This window comes from Prionailurus bengalensis, chromosome E4 (genome assembly GCF_016509475.1).
Source record: "Prionailurus bengalensis isolate Pbe53 chromosome E4, Fcat_Pben_1.1_paternal_pri, whole genome shotgun sequence".
NCBI classification, from domain to species: Eukaryota; Metazoa; Chordata; class Mammalia; order Carnivora; family Felidae; genus Prionailurus; species Prionailurus bengalensis.
In genome coordinates, this window is record NC_057360.1 from 62,034,700 (window position 1) to 62,055,462 (window position 20,763).

The window sequence follows — 20,763 nt, forward strand, 5'->3', positions numbered from 1 at the left end:
GATCCACAGCTCCCCTCCACCCTTGTCAGTCTCCTCCGCTCCCACCTTCTCTCATCGGGCGGATAATTGGAGGTAGAAGGCGAGGAGCTCTGAAAGATGGGCTCTATCTCTGGAACAGTTACTGAGGACCTGGAAGGGCGGCACCAAGTCTCTTAGCAAAGTCCCTGGAGCCAAGACAGCCCCGGCTCCGTGATGAGGGGTAGGCGGAGCAGCGGCAGGAACTTCACACAGACAACATCTACTTTCTGCTGTCTTCTCCAGAGTTGGCATGGGAGCAATCAAAGACTGGATGTGAGCCCTCTGCCATCATCACCCTACATCCTGCTGCTTCTCTGTGGATCATTAATGTGTTTACAAGCACATGGTTTTGTCTGAAGCATTTATTTACCCTTGTTATTAAGATGCGTGGGTTTCACCGGAAGCATCAGCTTTGAGGCCTTTAAAAGCACATGATAAAAGCAGGCATGCAAACGGGAGAATTCGGCCCACGGGCTGTGAGCGGGTAAGCTCAGCATGGCCAGCGGTGATAAAGGGAGAGGAAAATACAACTGAAAAACACACTTGAAAATTGTATTACATAAAATAATTTACTTCTCATTCAGAACGACCTTCTGGACCTGTGTGAGATAGCAGTCCAGGAGCACAGGTACAATCTGAAAGTCATGACCGTTAAAATAGGGCAAGATCAACGGAGTTACACGTTTGGATCCTGGAGTCGACCAGAGACAAAACTGTGGGAGAAAAGGGACACGGACGAAGGACTCTAGGAACACTGAAAGCAAGGACTGCCAGAGAGACAAGAAGGGCTCCAATGAGAAAACCTAGATCTTCGATACAGTGAGATCTGCATATACACACTCTGGTGTCTTCACTCTGCGACCCGGCCTGTTGGCTTAGGAGCCACAAGGTGCTCACGTGTGTCGTCTATGCTGGAGGAATCGGTATTGTGCATGCAGGCGTGCGTGTGTGCTTCGGAGGCTGTGGTTTTACAAGAATGAGAAGAAAATTACTTCCTGGCCATTCATGAATAATTCAGGTGATATCCTGCACCCCCATTTATAAAACAATACAATAATAAAAACATTGTACAAAACATCATAAATAACATAAATGAGAAATTTTCAAGTATTTCATGTACCTTGAAAAGTTCCGAACAGTAGTTCTAACAATCGATCTCTCTCTCTCTCTCTCTCTCTTTTTTCTCCCCTTTCTCATTTAGTCTTCAGAGCCTAAAAGGAGATACCCCCAGGCTCTGTTAGCCCTGATGTTTGGGAATGGAATGAACAAGATCCTGGGCTCAAAAGAGAAACTTACAAGGGCTTTTCAGTCTGTGCAAACATGTATCCCTTTATAAAATACAGTCCTTCCCTGGCTGCTGGTTTCCAGGTGCAGGCACAGAGCCTGGACCCATGGTGGGGAAACCACCAGCCACCCAGGGAAGAAAGGGGCCTCATCTGATGGCTGAAGTCCTCAGGCAAAAACAAAATGAGGAGAGCACCTTGGTCAGGAGAGGGAAAAAGAGTCGAGGAGAAAAAGTAACTCCGAAGTTCTGTGCCCTCGCTCAGCCAGTACCATCCAGCAGGTAGAGCTGGCGAGGCCCCACCTGCGTTTCTTCCTTCAGTTCAAACATCTTCTCTCCCAACTCTGTACCAACCCTGCCAACAATTATGCACCAAGCACCCAGTCAAAGAAGGGGAAGCCAGCGGCTCAGGGGCTGGAAAGTGCCGTTAGTAATAACCAGCCCAAGACAGAGCTGCGGCAGTCAGGCATAAGACTCTTTAGGATACTTGCTCCTTAGAATACGGTTCAATCTGGGAGGCTCTCCGTGAGTAAACTACGCATGAAGTCCCTTGGCTGCTTCTCCAGCAAGATCTATGGAGTTTTACAGAATCAACTTTCCCCAGATTAGCATGCCTTTCTTGGCCTGCGTGGCGGCCGGTTCCGTTTGCCTGTTTGATTGCAGGATGAAAGGCCAGGGATCAGAACGTGCATATAAGTATGTGCACCCACTCTAGTGATGAGCACCTAGGGTCTTTCCTCTCTCTCCTTGCAGAAATATATATGTAATATACATAGACACATATACATAGAATGTGTATGTATGTGTGTGCCAATATATGTATATGTGTAAATATGTGCATACGCATAAATGTAAATATATGTGCCTACATACATATATTTACACACACACATATACACATAATAGGTCAACCTCATCTAAACACTTAGAGTTTAGAGAAAGTGCCAACAGAATACATGTGCTTGTGGATGTCACATGAAATGTACCAACCAACACACCTGAGGTCAAGCCGTTGGGAGGAGAGAGCTCCACGTCTTTGAAAAGCCACCCCTACAAAGCCATTATGTGGGTACTTGCTCACGTGGCACCCTAAAGGAAATCTGGGAAAACCGGACGGGAATGAGGTCCTGCCCTGATGGGACACCGCAACACCAACACTAAATCTACTTCTTACATGGGAGTGACTCACACATGGCAGGCAGCACGAACACTAAGCTACAAGGTGGGTTAAAAGCCCTCGTGCTTAATACAGATCAATATTCGGCCTCAGGTTCTCCAGGCAGAAGTCTTGGTACGTCAGCCTCCGGCGCCGTGTGACAATCAGGCGCACTGGGGGACCAGAGAAGGACAGTCTGCGGGACTCTTGGCTCCTTTCTGCTTCTCCGAGCCAGCGCTGGAGGAGTCGGCCAAATCAAGATAGAATCGGGACTTGAGGAAGCGGCGGTAGGAATCCTTTTCCATCAGGTTGAAAATCCTCTTCTGGGCCTCATCAAAGCAGGTTATCGTGGGCTCCAGCATGTTCCGGCTTGTCTCCTCCCTGGTGCAAGAATCCAGGTTTACCTGCAGGGCGAAGGCCGGGACGTATTAGGCACGCTGCCCTGGGGAGGACGGGAGGCCGCATGCTTCGTAGTGAATCAGGAGTGTGCGGCTTCCATACCCCAGAAATGGAAAAACAGAACATTCCATGCCACCCTGGCACCTGCGAGTGACAGACTATAAAAGGTTCATCTGCTTCTGGGCAGGCAGGGCACGACCCTCATTCTTTCTCACAAATTGGGGAGATTTATCAAAACACTCGTGAAGGGAGGTCATCCAAGTCACCCGGATAAAAAAAAGAGCTTTTTCTCTTGATGATTTACTTGAGGTGGTCGAGACCGTAATGACCTCTTCCACGGCTCTATCTTTTCCTTTAACTCGGGTCATCTAAAGGTCCATGCCATTCAATACCACTTGTAGGCAATTTCACCAAGACCCAGGGAGTTCCCTGCCACGAAGACCTACCTCTTTAGTGGCCTGGACTGAGATGAATTCATTATAGATCTTTTTCGCCTTGGGACTCAGTTTGGAGGGCGATTTGATTTTCTTGTACTCTTCACAGCTAATCCAGAAGTCAATGTTCTCCTCGCTGTATTCAGACTTCAAGAAAGCTTTGAAAGCCGCCAGCCCACCTGTGATGGGGGAGAGAGACCCACACTCATCACCACACTGACCGGCCTCCTGGACAGCATATCTCAGGAAAAGCCAACGTGCTTGAGAGAATAAAGCATGGAGACTTCAAACAGGCCCCTCTCTCCCCACTTTCTGGGGCGTCACGTGGGGTCAGGTAACCCTAATCTGTTTGATATCTATTGGATCCCAGTTATACCTAGTGCTCTTTGCTCAAGGGGTGAAGTCTCATTCCAGAAAATGGTGTTTCTGAAATGCCCATGCAGCTACCAATTGCCAAAGTCAGTTGGAGAAGGAGATACTGAGGTCGACTCTGCAAGAAACGTCAATATTTGGCATATTTTTTCCCTCTACCCTTTTTCCATGTGGTGAGAGAGACGGAGTCCGGACGAACTTCTCATTACGTATCACGACGCTCTAGGGCACGGGAAAATTTTAGACAGACTGATTCCCCCGAGTCTGGAAGTCAGAGGAAACCCCACCCTTTCTGCAATTCCTATTAGATCAAATATAGTGGGAGACAACTTGGCTATCTAGAGAGCTTGTGTCCTCATTCTCGGGGGGAAGAAAGTCATCAGACTTACATTCATGGCTAATCAGGTTTTCCAGTGATTCAGCCCATTTTTTTACTTCCTCTTGGCTCACCCTGGAGACATTACAGAGACAAAAAAATAATAATAATAACTTTGAATGCTGTGATACAAAACTACGCAAGAAACTTAAGATCCTGAGAAAAATGCGGATATTGTATTTTCCATCTTGAGGATGCGATCTGTTGCCGAGGAGGGCAGTCTTTCCACTAAATGCCTGGACATTTCAAATGCAAATCTCGCTTCACTAGGACCATACCTTCTTTCTTTCCTCATAGAACATCTCTGACATTAAAGAGTTTATAGCCCATGCGTTTTCCCCGAGGCCTTTTCTCTTACCTCTGACAAACCACCACTTTGTCCTTCTTGCTGTGGGAAGAATTATGTTCGCAGGAATCAGATTTCTGCAGCAGGAAACCCAGCCGATGTTTCATGTCTTTTGCACTGCACGGAAGAAGAGGAGAAAGAATAAAGCCAATTAGCTGCTTTACCAGATGCCCTCGTGGCAGAGCTCAAAGAGTCCATTACTAGGAAAGGGACAGGAGAGCGGTTAATTTAGGAGATGGGGGGTGACGGCGGCGTGAACTCTCAGGAAAACGAGATCCCACTTCTGTTTCTGCCCGTGACTCACTACAATACCCGGGGCCCGAGTCACGGCCCAGCCTGCTCTGTCTGCGACAGAGTTCTGACCCTCAGTCGGCGCCAGGAGCCCCTTCTGTACGCCTGTCATGTTGACCGATGGAACGCTTTGGCGCCTCTCATAGAGACACGCTGAAAACGTGACTGCTCTTCAGGTGATCTGTGGGCCTCAAAAGCAAGCAGGAACTGTGAAATGTGGCACGCCACCTTCTGGCCCGGGGTCGCTTGTTTGCACCTGCCTCAGAGGGCCCTGCACAAGCCCCTCCGGAGGGGAAAGGGCTGCGCGGTCCCAACCTTACACGAGGTGGGCGGAGCAATTCCGCAATTCTCACAGCGGGATACACACCACGCAGGGGGGTGTGCAGCTCCAGCAGGGGGAGGGTGTGCAGCTCTGGCGAAACCTGAGCACCTTCGGGGCTTGCTTCTAGAGCAATCCTCCGGGGCTGCTGCCGCTTTCCTGTCTAATATCTACACTGTAAGGCCATTTACACGATAAAGGGCATCCGAGACTTAAAAACCATAAAGGGAAGCAAGCCAGAGTCATCACTGCAGCTAGTGATTGTCTCATTCGAGCCGAGCTTCCAGTTTATTTGTCCCTGTTTAATAGGTAGCGAGGGGACGGCCGGGCGCATGACTCACTCAGAACGAAGAAGCTTTTAATAAGTTTTTAAGCTCGACTTTCTCTCTCTGTTAATTATTCTTTGGCTTGGATCTCTTTTATTATAAAACCAGGACCTAGTGTTAAAAGAGAAATGTCATTGTAAAAGAAGTGAGAGGCTAGATGCTCCTCCTGAGAGGGAGAGAAATAAAGTCACAAGGATAAAGAGCCATTTTAGGAAGGCTTCTGATGGATCAGTGGCTTCTCTATGCATGTTGCCCCAGAAAGTTTGAATTCCATTATGTTCGTGGACTGCCCCTAAAATGGTATTTTCTCTTCTTTACAAGCCCATTTTTCCCTCCTCTGCTTCTCCAATTGGCCAGGGGATGCAAAAATCCTCCTTAATGATACCAATATATAATCACGAAGGCTCACGTGATTCTAAGATAGAAATACATTGTGATTCGGTCCAAACAGAACTGATTTCACCTTTCCGTGTGCTGGGTCAGGGTGAGACCTGCGTTCCTAATCAGTGCAAGTCGTCTCATAAAGAGTTGGAAGTAGGCTTAGCAAGTATGTGACATCTGTCCTTCCAACACAGTGCAACCATAAGCAGAAAAACCAGCATGACTTCAGAGGTCACCGGAGTCAGGAAACCAGATCTGATCAGCACTCTGCCACGCACTGTCTGTGTGACCTTGAGCAGTTCATGCCCTTCTGCAGTCTCAGGCACTGATGCTAGGGCGGAGCACTGGACTACTTAACTTGCAGTTGACCAGCGAGGAGGGGGAAGAGCCGTCCACCTTGCTGATCAGAGGTTACCTCCCCTTAGCTCCTCGGGCAGACTCGTGCAATCTTTCATCTGTCCCCGAAAATCCTTCCCAGAGCGTAACTCTTTCCTGGCAGTCCTGTATTCTGTGAGGGTAATTTTACAGATGAGCTAACCGTAGCTCTATACGATCTGCTCCGTTCAGCTCAGGATAGGAATGGTGGAGGTCAGGGGCATTCGTCCCATAGGTGCTTCATTGTAAAAGCAGCCATGAAAGCGTATTTTTACAAAGAATATTCTTTCACACTCCTGAATATTCGAAAGGGAAACTTCTAAGAACTGCACAGAAGACTGTGCTTTCTGGGATACTTCTAAACTGAAATTTAAGGTGATTTGTATTTGCAGGGAAACAAGGGGATGGTGTACCTACAGACTGACTTTCTACCTTTAACTGTAAGATGAAATAATGTAATATGCACCAGTTCTGCCTTTTTCTTCAGCTGGCTAACATACAAGCATTCTCTGAAATCATTTATTTCTATCTTTTTAAAAGCCAAAGGCATACAAGGACCTATGAAGTAGCTTGCTTTATTTATTTATTTATTTATTTATTTATTTATTTATTTAAATCAAGAGACAGTATATTGACACTACATTGACAAAAGTAGGATGAGATCTTCTACAGAACCCTTAACGATTTGTTAGGATCAATACTTTTCAACCACCATTCACATAAGGTATTTCAGGAGCTGGGGGAAGGGGCAGCCAGAGCAGGGGGACCCAGTATTGAAACTCATACTGTATTGTCACACTTGCTTATAAGAGCGTAAAGAGTGTTAGATACTGCAGCACCACACAGAAAGCACAGTGTGCCCATGTTGGAGCCAAGCCTCATTCTGGGGTATCTTTCCCTAAACAAGACCTACCCCCCCCCCCCGCCATCGGGAAAGCTCAGAGCCATGATTCCACAGACCCCAGCGATGCTTAAGTATAATAACAACAATCACAGACCACCGCATTGAGTCCGAAACCCTCTGATCACTTCTTCCTTCGAACTAGCTTGGTGAGAGGATCGGGACGGTCCTCGAAACCGAGGTCAATATAAAACAACACACAGGTGCCAACATCTGGGGAGCACACTCCTCCAGTTACAGTGTCCAGCTGGTCTCGGAGGAAAGCTGGCAGGTCAAGGCTCTCCTGACCACACTGTTTCTGATTCCAAAGAACGAGGTCGGCATGTGGTATAGGTAAACAACTAAGCAAGTCTCCCCGAAAGTGTAACGCAGGGAGTGGCTGAAAATGATCTTACCTCCTCAGGCAAGAGGCCGGGAGACCTGCAAGTCCTTTGCACATCTTGTTAGGCGTGGGATTCGCAAACTGGGGAGGAAAGGCGGCAGGCAGGAGGCGCTGCGGCTTCTGTTTTGAGCTCCCTGGCCCTCCTCTCGCGGAAGACGCTGTCAGAAATCTGCAAGCTGCTAGCGAGGCGGGAGGGGTCCCTTTTATAGCCCAGCAGACGCCGCCCGGCCAATCAGAAGGCAGTTCTGGAACCGCCCCCCCTCCGTACCGCCCGGCCATTCAGACGGCAGCTCTGAAACCGCCCCCTCCCCTCCGCGCCGCTCGGCCAATCAGACGGCAGCTCTGAAACCGCCCGCCCCGCAGCGCCCGCCTCCCCGGCTGCAGGAGATGAGCACGGAGGTACATGACGCATCACCGTGCTAAGTGAACAGCCCGGGAGAAACCTTTTGCGAAGCGGGAGGAAGGAGAAGAAAAATGTGCTCAGTGTCCCTACCGATGTCGGTATGGGGTTTTGAATTCCTAGAAAAGGGGGAGGGGGAGGGAGAGTGTCACATGCTATGAAACATAGGTGTATTCATTCTAATATAAAAACAATGTCAAGGAAAAGTTGCCTCCTGGAAGGAAAGCTGGCAGCAAGACTCGGTGAGCTCACTTTGGGACCGAATCTCAATGCACTTCCTTTTTTTTTTTTTTTTTTTTTTGCATTAGAAATAGCATATCGCACGTGGTCCAAGAGCTCATCCTATTTCCAGAAGGGATTTGGCAGGAGCACAGTTTCCAGGCAGCGATGTGCAGAAGTTGCCCGGGGGGTAGTCACATTCATGCAGGGATGTGGAGAGGAAAAGCTGGATGGCAGGCAGTTATATGCCCGGCAGCACAGAAAATTCCCCTTAGGGAAAGTGGATTAGCCACGTCTGTCATCAGCCTGACTGTGGAGTACTTCTCTAGAAATCTTACTAGGAACAGAGCTCAGCCTAGCACTGACGGTCTCTTATACGTCCATGCCTCCTGCCAAGAGCTGCAAGGCAGCAGCTTGAGGACCAGAGGAGGGAGTGAATGAACAATTATAGACACCCTCTTTCTTATTTGCAAATAGATGTATATATTATTATGTCTTACAGAATTCAGGTCTCCAAACTGGTATATCAAGATATTGAAAGAGAGAGAGAGAGAGAGAGAGAGAGAGAGAGAGAGAGAAAGGGGCAAGAAAAGATGTAATTCGCATGCATATTACCAGGCTTCTGAGTGAACATAAGAACATTTGACCCTACAGGTGGTTCTGACACCTGGACAATTAGTATCTTCTGTACATAATATGACAGACTGAATGTTCAAAGAAGCACACAGGTGTTTTGCATCCTGTAGTCATAGCTCTGGTACCCACACCAGAGTTACAGAGGGGTCTTCACCTTGCAGGAAGGCAATGCGTGGAAGGAGGGAATTAATTGCTACGTCAGACCCAAACAGCTTTCATTTTTTCAGTAGACGGGCTCCTGATCATAGCAATATAGTGAGCTGTGCTTTACATATAAGAAGCAGGGACATCAAATGGTTTCAGTGGAGAAGGTGAAAAATAGACGGGTTCCAGTGAGATGCAAAGGTACCTGCGAAAATAGAAGGGGGAGTGATAACGAGCAATCTGCCTACCACATACATAACCCCTAGACATCCCGCACTGCCCACCCCCTTACCCTGGCCCGTGGCTAGTAGAGCAAGGAGACGCCAGAGAAATATGGAAGTATGCATCTAGAAGATGTGTGTAAAATTATAGGAAAAATTCTCTGGCCTTCTCCAAGGCAAATGGGAAAAAAATTAGATTAGCTACTGGACACCTTTTCCTTGGGGTGTACCACAGAACACATAAATTACTTTGTGAAGCTGACGGCTGTCCTAGGTTGTGCTGTGGAAGGGACTACAGTGCAATGCAGAGTGACAGAGGCCATCAGACCAAGGAAGGTAGACCCAGGGAGATGGACCGATCAGAACTGGCATCAAAGAGGAGAGAATAACTCACAGGGAGAAAAGTCACCCAAAGGTAGACGAAGCCCTTCTTTGTTGACCTAGGCACCTAAGAGAGTGATTGTTCAGATAGTTTCATTTTAGGAACATGAAGGAAGACCCCATAAGAACTTATACCTTGGACCTAGGTCAAAGAGAAGCTTGATTTGTCATAAATACAAACAGTGCCAATCAATGAGTTAAATGGGATTCAAGATCATCGAGGCTAACGCCTTCATTTTACCAAAAATGAAATAGAGGGGGCAAGTGACTTGCCAGGGTCACGCCTTCTAACTAATAGACCTGGTTCCTGAAACCAGGCTATATGGATTGTCTACTGTGCTATTGTATTTCTCACTGTCTTATCAAATGAGATAAACTATGTCAACAGAGGTATTTCTAAAATGGAAAGTGCTAGGCAAATATTTTTTTATTGTTAGATTATATACAGTAGATAACAAAATGCAGTATTAGTATTAGGCATTTCATTCAAGGAGATTCTGCCTGATTTTCTCTTGCTCTGTGACAGTGGGAGCTGCTTTCAGACCTCACTGCTCTGGTTCTCTATCAAAACCAAGTCTTTTGAACTTTGTGATTACCCATTAATCTGTCAAGGCATTTCATATTCATTCACTTCTTTAACTACAATGTCTTGAGCTCTTAAGAGCCTTAATGGTTTAAAGAATGTTTGGGAGAGCTTTATATAAGTTCACTTGTTTTACGATATGGGACTTGATGGCGTTTGAGGAGGCGAAAACGGGTACATCATGAGACCTTGACAATTTTCCGCCTTCTTTCTCTGACATACACAAAGCCTCTCATTCTATTATTCTATGATTTGTCATTCTTGGATGATTCCTGGGATGCGGAATAGCTTCATTCTCAAAAGATCTACTTTGCATTTATTCATTTCTTTAAGACCTGTATTTTGAGCACCTGCTCAGTGACAGGTTCTGTTTGAAGAGCAGTGGTTAGTGTGAACAAGGAACAAGTCCCCACCCCAGGGGAGTCTTCATCCAGGTGGAAGAAGCCAAAAAATAAATGCTAATTCCAGATTTTGACCCATGCCATGGAGAAAATAAGCAAATGATGTGACAGAGAGTAACCGGATGGCAAAGGACTCTTGTAGCCAAGGTGGTCAGAAAGCCCTCTTTGAAGAGGTGGGATCTGAAATGAGATGTGATGGGTGAGAAGAAATGAGCAATGAGATACACCTAGGAAGCAGCATTCCAAATAGAGATCAGAGCAGAGGAAAATGTTCTTTCTCTCAATTGGGAGATGCCGAAAGGGGACCAGCGTGGCTAGAAGATTGAGGACAAGGGGAGAGTAGCATGATACAGAGGTGGAGGCGTAGAGGCCAGATCCTGCAAGGACTTGGTCCAGAGACTGGACCTTATGGCCATGCAGTGGAAGTCCACTCACGGGATTGAAGCAGATGACAGGCATGAGCTGGTCACCGTGGCTTTTGTGGAAGTATGGACTGAGGGAAGAACATGGGAGCAGGTAGACCAGTGAGAAGAATGAGCAGTTTGGATCCAAACTCATGAGTTCAAAATGAGCATTTACTTTTTTAGATAGTGTGCTAGACGTTCTGCTAGGATATAGTAACCTAAATATGAATCAGAAATGGGCTGTATTTTTCAGAAGCTCATACTCTCATGGGGGAGACCAAGGTTGAGTGTCATTATTATAAACTTGTTTTTAGAAAATTCAAGGAAAGCACAGAGGGTACAGGTAAATGCAACGTTGGAAATTTGGGACAGTTTACACAAAGGATGTTAAAAGATGAATAGAGACTTAATAGGTGTCTATATAAAGAAGGGAAGAGCACTACAATAGAGAGCACAATATTAACAGCTAATTTTATCGGGCACTAATTTTACAGGGCACCGTCGTAAGCACTGTATATTAGAACTCACATATTCCTCACAATTCTTCTTGAAAGAAGGTCCTACAGTGATCCCATTTTACAAATGAGACATAGAAGGTTTGAGGAACTTACCTGAGGTTACATACCTCCTAGGTAGTGGTGACAGGCCAGCTCAGACAGCCCGGGGTCTCTGCTATGCTTACCATGGCCACGAAGGATGAAAGAAAGTGTACCGTTTAGTGACCACAGAGATGTCACGTGTAACCCTGGCTCTGGGGCAGAGGGAGAGAGAAATGAAGCTAGTGGACACTCTGAGACCTGAAGGGTGTTTCTCATCACAGTGAAGACCAGACTTTACCCTGTAGTTGTGGAGGGGCTAGGCAAGGTATTCAAACAGATCATATTAGCGTTCTAGAAGTAGAATTTGGGAGGCACTGCCAGGGAATAGAGACAAAGTGGCAGAGAGTTTGAAGGCTACTGCAACAGTCCTTGTGAAAGATGATGATGGTAAAAAATACTACTGCCCAAGACTGATGTGAGCATCCAATGAGGTAACGCATGAAAAGTGCTCCTTATACTAAATGCTCAGCATCCGGAAGGTATTGTTGGCCAGAACGCTGTAGACATATTGTTTCCTACTGAGGGACATTAAACCACACAGGATGTGAGCTGTGTGTGGTCCCCAGGTAGGTTTCTAATCCCCCCCACCCCCCGCCCCCGTTAGCTCAGGGAAAACATAAGAAAACATTGCTTAAGCCCTTAGGGGATCTGATATGAGGAAATAAGCTATTGTGCCAGGCACTGGCTCCTTCTCCCAGGTTTTAAAAAGGGCACCTCTGTCCTGGAGGGCAGGATGCAGACTGAAGCTGGGCCTTAGGCAACATTCACAACATCTCAGATCACAATTTCCTCTCAGCTGTTAGAAACCTCCCCCCACTTAATTGTTTACTACAATGGCTGGGACATCAGTGAGAGTTCAGGTTATTGATTTTGGAGGCTAGAGAGCAAATATAACCGAATGCACAATGCTGTCCACCCAGAAAATGAACGGGGACTTCCCCCGTGTCTCCCTTCTGGGAAGTCTGTCCCAGTCTCTGCCTCAGGCTTGGTGGTCACTTGGAGGAAATCAGAGCCCCTCCCCCTGACCCTGGACTGCGACCAGGTGACTCAATGTCTCCTGGGTGGTGTCATACTTCATTAGCTGGGGGAAAAAAATTCTTTCCTAAGAAGTAAGGGAAGAACAAAAATACCCTTATCCCAAAGATTTCATCTTTCTTATGCAGAGCTTAGCCCAAGATAGTAACAGTAGTTTCATAAGAGTTCATTTACATTGCGTTAGTGGAAAGAGAAGATGTCATGGAACGTGCTTGAACTTCACAGTCAAGCAGACTTGGATTCTAATTCTAGCTCCTCTGCGTACTGGCTGGGTGGTCTTGCAAACGAAGGTAAATGTTCTGAATTCCAGCTTCTTGGTGTGCAAGACGGGATACTAATAAACGATCTGAGAGACCTACTCAGTAGTACTTGCTGAATGAAATGTTCGGATGGTACAATACAATGCCACAGTGATCAGGAAGACTTGGGAATCTCAAAACGTATAAATTATTATCAGAACTATAGTACCAAATTTTATATGAATTAGCATCACGATCATTATTTGTCTCTTTAAAAAAACAAGCCTGGGCTCCCACTGGCTCTCAAATGAAAACGTAAACTTCTTAGCATGGCCCTCCAGGACTGTGACGATTTCGTCCTCCCTGCCCCTGTATTGTTCATCATATTCATCCCAGGCTTCCGAGGCTTCCCCACATATCTGTGTATTTTCCCTCCTCCACGCCTGGGCTCATACTGTGCCATCTACCGGGAATGACCTCACAATTCCCTGCCTGTCCTACTGTCTTCCTCTGCCCTCAATCCTCATCCATCGCTCCCTCTTTTGTGCTCTGCAAGCACCATGTTGGAACCTAACCTCTATTTAACTCCTCCTTAAGTCTGACTGTGTTGCCTTAGCTTGTAAGGTTTACGTGAACGTTTATGTTGAACATCTACTATGGGTCTGGAAAGGCTCTCACTGCGGGTGACATTAATCCAACAAATGCATACAGATGCCCTCTGTGTGCTCAGTAGCATCGTAGGCAGTAGGGACAGAACCAGACCCTGCACTCTTTGATCCTACGTTCTGGTGGGGAGATGGCTGGCAAAAATAAGCATATAGGCAAATAAATAAAAGAATTACGAATTGTGATGAATGCTTTTAAGGAAAAAAAAAAACAGAGCAAAGGATGCCTTAAGAAATAAAAGGGTAGGGAATCCCACTTTATATTGGATGAAGAAGCAAGGTTTCTCTAAGAAGGTAATATTTAAACTAAGAGCTAAAATACGGGAAAGGTACTAGTTATGCAAGTAATGGGGTATCCCAGGCAGAAGAAACCAAGGCAGGCCCTGAGGCCAGAAAGTCCAATGCATAGAAAACCACAGAGGCTAGGATGTAGTGAGTAGGAACTGTATAGCCAAGGTTAAGGAGTTTGAGAGGTCCCCAGGTAAGAGGCTTGAATTTTATTTCCCCTACAATGTGGGGGGGGGGGGTGACATGTGCATTTTATGACTCACATTTCACGGCTTTCTGGTAGTTTGTTGTTGTTTCTGTTGTTTATTTTTGAGAGAAAGAGACAGAATGCGAGCAGGGGAGGGGCAGAGAGAGACGGAGACACAGAATCCGAAGCAGGCCCCAGTTTCTGAGCTGTCAGCACAGAGCCCGACGCGGGGCTCGAATTCACGAACCGCGAGATCATGACCTGAGCCGCAGTCGGACGCTTAACCGACGGAGCCACCCAGGCGCACCTCTCTAGCTCTTGTATGTAAAAGAGACTGCAGGGTATCAACAGGTTGTGAAGGAAACTGGAGAGATTGTCTAGAGAAGGGATGTCTCCTGCTTGCACCAGGCAGGAGAAAACTCCATCCCTAACGGTGAAGAGCTTGTGTTCTGGTGGCAGAGAAAGTCACGAAACCATTAATTTCAGGAAAATGCCAAACATTCACAAACAGGGATAATCATGGGTGCCAGGGGAGCATGCGATCGTCATGGATGGGAACTGAGTCTTGCACATGTGCATTTGGTGTAGCTTATGTGGGTGGTGTGCTAGGAGACCCCCATTCCCGCCCCAGTTAACCTCTCTCACTGCCCTGATGTTGGTTTCTTGAGTAAGGCAGGGATCCAGAACGCCAGGCAAATGCTGACGAAGGTTCCCAAGCACAGGAACTGCCCGGAGATGACTCCTCAGTGGGGTGGAGGAGTTGGTAAGGACGGCCAGGAAGCAGCATAGGGATTCGGGATCCAGGCAGCAGACGATGGAGGGACAGGTCAAGACAGGGAAAAGGGAAGATGGAAACAGCATGGAGGCTTGGGCAAGACACACATACTTGACCTTGGTGCTCCCCACTCCGCCAGCTTCCAAAGCACTGGCAGGTCGATTACCATCCAGCTTAAGACCTCCTTCCATACGCCCACCCTGAGCATTCCAGTTAAATGTCAGCTTCTCTTTTATGCAATTGCCATCTCTGCTGATTTAGATGATACACCGCTTTGGGTTATGTTTTTAGGCCTCACTATTCGGGTAAACTTGTGAATCCTTTACGTGCTTGGTGCTGTCTTTGCACAGCATTAAGCTCCTAGTGGGGTCTCCAGACTGATTGGCCTGGGCCGTGTTAGCAATGGTGACACCACCTAACGGCACCCGCTTCCCCTAGTAGGTAATTTGAGGTGTTGTCGCCCTTTCCCTATAGCTGTCTCTAGAATCTGTGTTATAAAACCGTTTAATTTTTTTCAACAGTCAGACCCAATGGGTGTCGTGGTGCTGCAATTCGTATCTGTATGATCCAAGAAGGGTTTTGGAATGTTCTGATGGAAAATAACAGCAAGAGAAACAGTATCCCTAACAACACGAAATGGTGATAACTGGCTGAAAAGCAGGAGCTCTGGGCTCTGTTTAGCTCTGGCTGGCAATGGGGAAGGATTAGATTGAATGTCTAAGTTCTTTTGCTCCTCCAGGTCCTTTTCTACCTTTCTGCTCCTTTTTTAAGCATGCATAGAAGGCACTAAAATGTGCTATCCAGAAGGAGATGACGAGGACACTGAAGAGTACACTGTGGGGCCCTTGGGCGGTTCAGTCGGTTAAGCATCCGACTCTTGATTTCTGCTCAGCTCATGATCTCACGGTTTGTGAGTTCAAGCCCCGCTTCTGGCTCTGTATTGACAGCATGGGGCCTGCCTGGGCTCCTCTCTCTCTCTCTCCCCTTCTCTCTGTGTCCCTCCCCCACTTGTGCTGTGTCTGTCTCTGTCAAAATAAATAAATAAGCAAATAATGGAGCACCTGGATGGCTCAGTGGGTTAAGCGACCGACTTCAGCTCAGGTCACGATCTCACAGTTCGTGGGTTCGAGCCCCGCGTCTGGCTCTGTGCTGACGGCTCAGAACCTGGAGCCTGCTTCCAATTCTGTGTCTCCCTCTCTCTCTCTCTCTGCCCCTCCCCTACTCACACTCTGTCTCTCTCTCTCTCAAAATTAAACATTAAAAACATTAAAAAAATAAGTAAATAAAACTTTTTTAAAAGATTAAAAACTTTAAAAAAAAGATTACAAAAAGAGTACACTGTGATGAGCACTAAGTAACGTATAGAATTGTTGAATCACTATATTGTGCACCTGAAACTAATGTAACACTGTATATTAATTATCCTGGAATGAATGAATGAATGAATGAATGAATAAGTAAATAAATAAAATGTATGATCCAGCTCAAAGAAGAGAGCTAAGCTGATCTCAGAAGTCAGCCCTAAATGACTATAATTCCACACCAGACGAGGAAGCCCCTGGAGAAGAGAGAGATGGCCTTCAAAAGTACCAGTGTGTGGCACTGGCATTTATGCGGGACCCACTCTAGCTCAAGACTTTCTGTGTCCTTCCTATGGTGGCTGCCTATTTATTTCCTTCCTCAGGTTTGGCTTTTGCACTTTCTTGATTCGTACTTCAGTGTTTCTCACACTGCATGCAATGTCTGAAACCGGACATGTCCTGTACCCCAACCCTACACATCACCGGCTCCCTCTGGGCCATGCTCCTTCATTCCAACCTGTGGGCCGGCCTCTAGGTTTGTGCCCACTGTCGCTCTCAGCCACTCATCACGACAGCTAATCCCCGGGGAGCACTTCGCAGGCAGGAAAATGCTGCCCAGCTCCCTCAAAGGGTAGGTATCATTGCGTGTCCCTTTCACACACGAGGGACCTGACCACAAAGACGAAAGAAATATGTTTCATGGTTACACATCTAGGAAGTAACTGAGCCAGGATGAAGCTCAGGCCCCTTGGGTCCAGAGGCCATGCTCTTGACCCCTAGGCAGTACTGCCTCTCCTTCTGGCTGGGCTTCTCTGCCTGGCCACGAGCTACCAGAAGCTTCTCACCTCCTGTGCTTGCTTGTTCCAATGATATTTCACGTGTCTGTGTTCACTTCCTTTCTTCCAGGGAACCAGGAAGATGGAGCCAGCCCCTCACGCCTGTGAATTAAACTTCCCCTGTCTACTTTCAATACAGCGACTCTATTTATTTAAAAACATTTTTAAGGTACAGTTGACATACGGCATTATGTTAGTTGCAGGCGTATCACATAGCGGTTTGATGATGACACACGTTACGAAGTGCCCACCACCATGAGTGTGATCACCATCTGTCACTGTACGATGTTATTACCGTATTATTGACTGTATTCCCCATGCTGTACTTAACATCTCCGTGACTTACTTACTTTATAACCGGCAGTTTGTGCCGCGTCGTCCCCTTTGCCTGTTTTGCCCGCCCCCCACCCCCACCCCTCCCCTCTGGCGACCACCAGTTTGCTGTCTGTGTCTCTGAGTCAGCTTCTGCTTTTTGTTTGTCTGCGCTTTGGTTTTGTTTTCCGGATTCCACATCTAAGTAAAATCATATGGCATTTGTCTTTCTCTGCCTGATTTCTTGAATGATTTTCATTTTCCCTCCTCCACTCGCACTGGTATAATTAAAAAACCTAAGTGAAGGCTGGGTAAGAAGGAAGGAACAATTCTGGAGGTCTTGTAAATTCATGTGGTCGTTCCTGCCAGGATAAATTCCTCTGAGAATAAGTCTTATTTTGAAAGGTTGGGCTTTTTTTTTTTTTTTTTTAGTGTATCCTCTTTTTTATATTTATAATTAATCATTTGACTTGGCAATTAAGGTGTAAAAATCATTGTATCTGTTTCTAGAAAGGTCAAGTTTTAAGGAGACACGGCCACAAAACCCTAACATGAGAACCCATCCGAGGAGCAGCGATCAAGCTCCACCCCTCGCTTCTGAGCTCAAAATCACCCAGCAAAAGGTCTTCAGGGAGGTGGTTTTGCAACCCTTGTGGGAGTTCTGACCCGGGCTCAGGTGTGAACAGGAGAACGTGTTCCCCCGTGTCAGTCTACGGGGACAGCTATCCCTCGCTTCACAGGAAATAACCGGAATTGAAATAGCATCATCGGGCCGAGGTGTTGACCTAGAAATCCGGAAGGGCTGTCCCACAATATATAGTTCATGTGCCTTGATTGTTTTTGAGGAGCGTTGATGGGTTTTGTTGAGTCATAAAATGACCTCAGCCATTTCCTCTTAAAATAACCCATTTCTATAACACTTCACAGTTTGTGAAGCACTTTTTTCTACATTATCTCATTTGCTTTCCACATCAAACTCAATATGTCCGAAATTGAAATAATTTCGCCCTCGGAGAGCCACTCTTTGGTGTTCTTTATTCCCGTCAGTCCACTCCTGTGATGTTTTTACTCTGCCTTTCCTCTCCAGGCCTTATTAACCTGGTTCAGGCCCTCCTCGCGTGTCCCCTGGAACAGATACTTCATTGCTTTTATGAGTAAGAGTGCTCCTGATTCCAATGAAATCTTTAGGCAGCACATCAGTAATAGAACAGAGTTACATGAAGCAGCTGGCCAGACACAGCTCTCAGCCCCCACAGAGCTTCTTCGGAACCCCCCGAAGTTTTATTGGAACATAGCCTCGCCCATTCACTTATTTCTTTCCGTCTACATCTGCTCTCATTCTCTGGTGCCAGAGTTGGATGGTTGCAATGCAGGCTATCTGGCTCGGGAAGGCTAAAATATTGACTATATGGCCTTTCACAGGAAAAACAAAAAACAAAAACAAAACAAAACGTGTGCTGGCCGCTGACCTACTTACGGTAGAGCAAAAGTAACTAGACGGGCTTCCGTATGAACTCTTCTTTCTGTAATTCATCCATCTAACAAATTATAGTCATATCCTGCCTCAGCAAGTTTATTTCACTAACTTTCTACGAAAGAAAGTTTAAGTTTCATAGCCAAGACTATTGGAAACATGACTTCACGTTCCTTTTCTGCATTAATTTCCAGTCCCTTCATAAACACTCTGAAATATTGATTTTTCTCTCTAAATCGTCCATGCTTTCTATTTTTTAAATGTTTATTTATTTTTGAGACAGACAAAGAGTATGAGCGGGGGAGGGGCAGAGAGAGAGGGAGACACAGAATCTGAAGCAGGCTCCAAGCTGTCAGTACAGAGCCCTACGCGGGGCTCGAACCCATGGACCGTGAGATCCTGGCCTGAGCCAAGGTTGGACGCTTAACCGACTGAGCCACCCAGGTGCCCCACTCCATGCTTTCTTATACCCACGTCATTTTTATCTAGGAAAAGCCTTCTTGCTTTTCGCTACCCAATCTTCAAACTCAATACCCCTTCAGAAAGTTTCTTGAGCCCACAGTTAAAAAGGGATCTCTTTCCTTGTATCACTACCTATCATGGCATTGAGCAATTTCTATTCCAATTACACACACACACACACACACACACGTGTTCTTTCTTTTACTGTCTTATAAACTCATTGATGATAAAAGGCTGACCATATTTCATCCTTGCAGAGCTCACTGGTATCTAGTCTTTATCTTGCATTTAACAAGGTTAAGGTAAAGAGCTGCTGAAGGAATAACCCTGTGATCTTGGGGAGTAAGAACGATTATACATTTTACAAGCGAGTAAATAAAAGATAAGAGGTGTGTCAGTCAAGATAACTTCGATTCTACTAAAGTAACATACAGCCGCGAATCCAAGTGTCCTTAAAAGAACAAAGACTTCTTTCTTGCCCTTTCCACGTGTCCTTTGACATCAAGTGTGGCTGGGTTCACTGTAGTTCTTGACTCTGAGACACGAGCTCTGTCTGGAACATTGCTGGTGTTCGTGGCACAGGGAAAAGAAAACAGCAAATTGTACACTCTCTCTGAAAGCTTTTTCTTGGGAGTGATATATATTAGTTCCGTCAGTATGTCATTGATCAAAGTAAATCACACAACCAAGTTTGATGTCAAAGGGGAAGGCAAGTGTAATCTTGCCCCTAGGAGGGGCGGCGGATTGTTTTGAATGACAACAAAGCCTACCACAAGGAGGTTAAATGACTCGTCCAAAATCACACCACTAGTGAGTGACAGAAGGGGCACTTGAAAGGAAGTCATTTGATGTAGAAGCCCAGTTTCCGATTTCCACTCTGTCATAAAGCAAACAGACTACCAGGGGGAACAAGGCAGTGATTACGGGAGCAGCTCTGCTCTTGCCACGTGAGCTGACCCACCAGCCAGGAGCCCTTGAAGGGGAGAAAACAGATGAGATCAGTGATTTCTTTAGGTTCGTTCCTTTATTGTATCACAAGTGGAGAATCAAGTCTTGCGGCCATGGATGGAAATACAGGAAGTGGCAGCTTCTATTATTGTTGATTGCCTTCAGAGGCTGCTGGAAGCAGTGAGCATGCAGTAAATGGAATAAAGCTTCAGCCACATCACCCAGGCTCTAAATACCATTACCGGCTCTCGGGAACAGAAAGGCAGGCGGAAGCTGGGCGACACAAGGATTTATAGGGACGCGTATCGGGCTGAGGGTGGCTTTGCTCATGTACGTCTCTTTAAATGTCCTCATCTTCCTATTAATGGCAACATTATTTGGATGTGGTTCATATAAGCAGAGCGGATTTCTGGCCATTTTTATGGAGAAAAGAGTTAATTAGCAAATAGTTAATTAGCTTCTACTGTATTCCGGGAACTTTGCTGGACCCAGGGAACAAGACAGATAGAATTCCTGACCTCGCAGAGATTATAATCCAGTCCAAAATGCAGATGTGAAGTAACACATCATTATGAGCATATCGAGAACGAAAAGAGAACACAGTAATAGCAGACACCCTTGGTGCTCTGACAAGATTCTCCTGAATCCCTTTTCCTGTTTCTGTGAGCTTCTCCCCCAAGTTCTGAATGTCTTCACTTCCACCCGCCTGCACCTTAATTCTTCTCTTGGGAGCACCCCTTCAGGATACTGGAGCGGCTTTGGCAACAAGCTCAAAAGTGCGGGTCGCCTAGGAGTTTAAGTGCCTTTTCCAGTGATTGTTAGGAGAATGTGAAAGCCAAGCTCACTTGCTTTCCTGGGGAAAAAAGCCAGAGGCACAATTCACACTACAGAGTTC

The 20,763-nt window shown here is 46.4% G+C and overlaps 1 protein-coding gene across 2 annotated transcripts; it reads right to left on the reverse strand.

Moving 5' to 3' along the window:
- Positions 1-362: 362 nt before the first annotated feature.
- RGS4 (regulator of G protein signaling 4) lies at positions 363-7,541 on the reverse strand. 2 transcript variants are annotated; one of them, XM_043567549.1, is made up of 5 exons: positions 7,372-7,541; positions 4,396-4,500; positions 4,051-4,112; positions 3,302-3,468; positions 363-2,860 (listed from the first exon to the last, which is right to left on the reverse strand). In XM_043567549.1, exons 1-5 carry the CDS (start codon positions 7,413-7,415, stop codon positions 2,621-2,623), a joined length of 618 nt encoding a protein of 205 aa, XP_043423484.1. In that variant the 5' UTR covers positions 7,416-7,541; the 3' UTR covers positions 363-2,620. The 2 variants fall into 2 exon arrangements, with proteins under 2 accessions (XP_043423484.1, XP_043423485.1); XM_043567550.1 differs by lacking the exon at positions 3,302-3,468 and having other exon boundaries at positions 2,790-2,860.
- Between the last annotated feature and the right edge of the window lie 13,222 nt (positions 7,542-20,763).

Coding starts and splice junctions, on each gene's coding strand:
- RGS4 (XM_043567549.1), bottom strand. CDS start 7,415: ATGTGCAAAGGACTTGCAGGTCTCCCGGCCTCTTGCCTGAGGAG. Junction 4,113..4,395: donor AAAGTGGTGGTTTGTCAGAG/GTAAGAGAAAAG, acceptor TAATGTCTCCAG/GGTGAGCCAAGAGGAAGTAA. Junction 2,861..3,301: donor CAGTCCAGGCCACTAAAGAG/GTAGGTCTTCGT, acceptor TTCGCCCTGCAG/GTAAACCTGGATTCTTGCAC.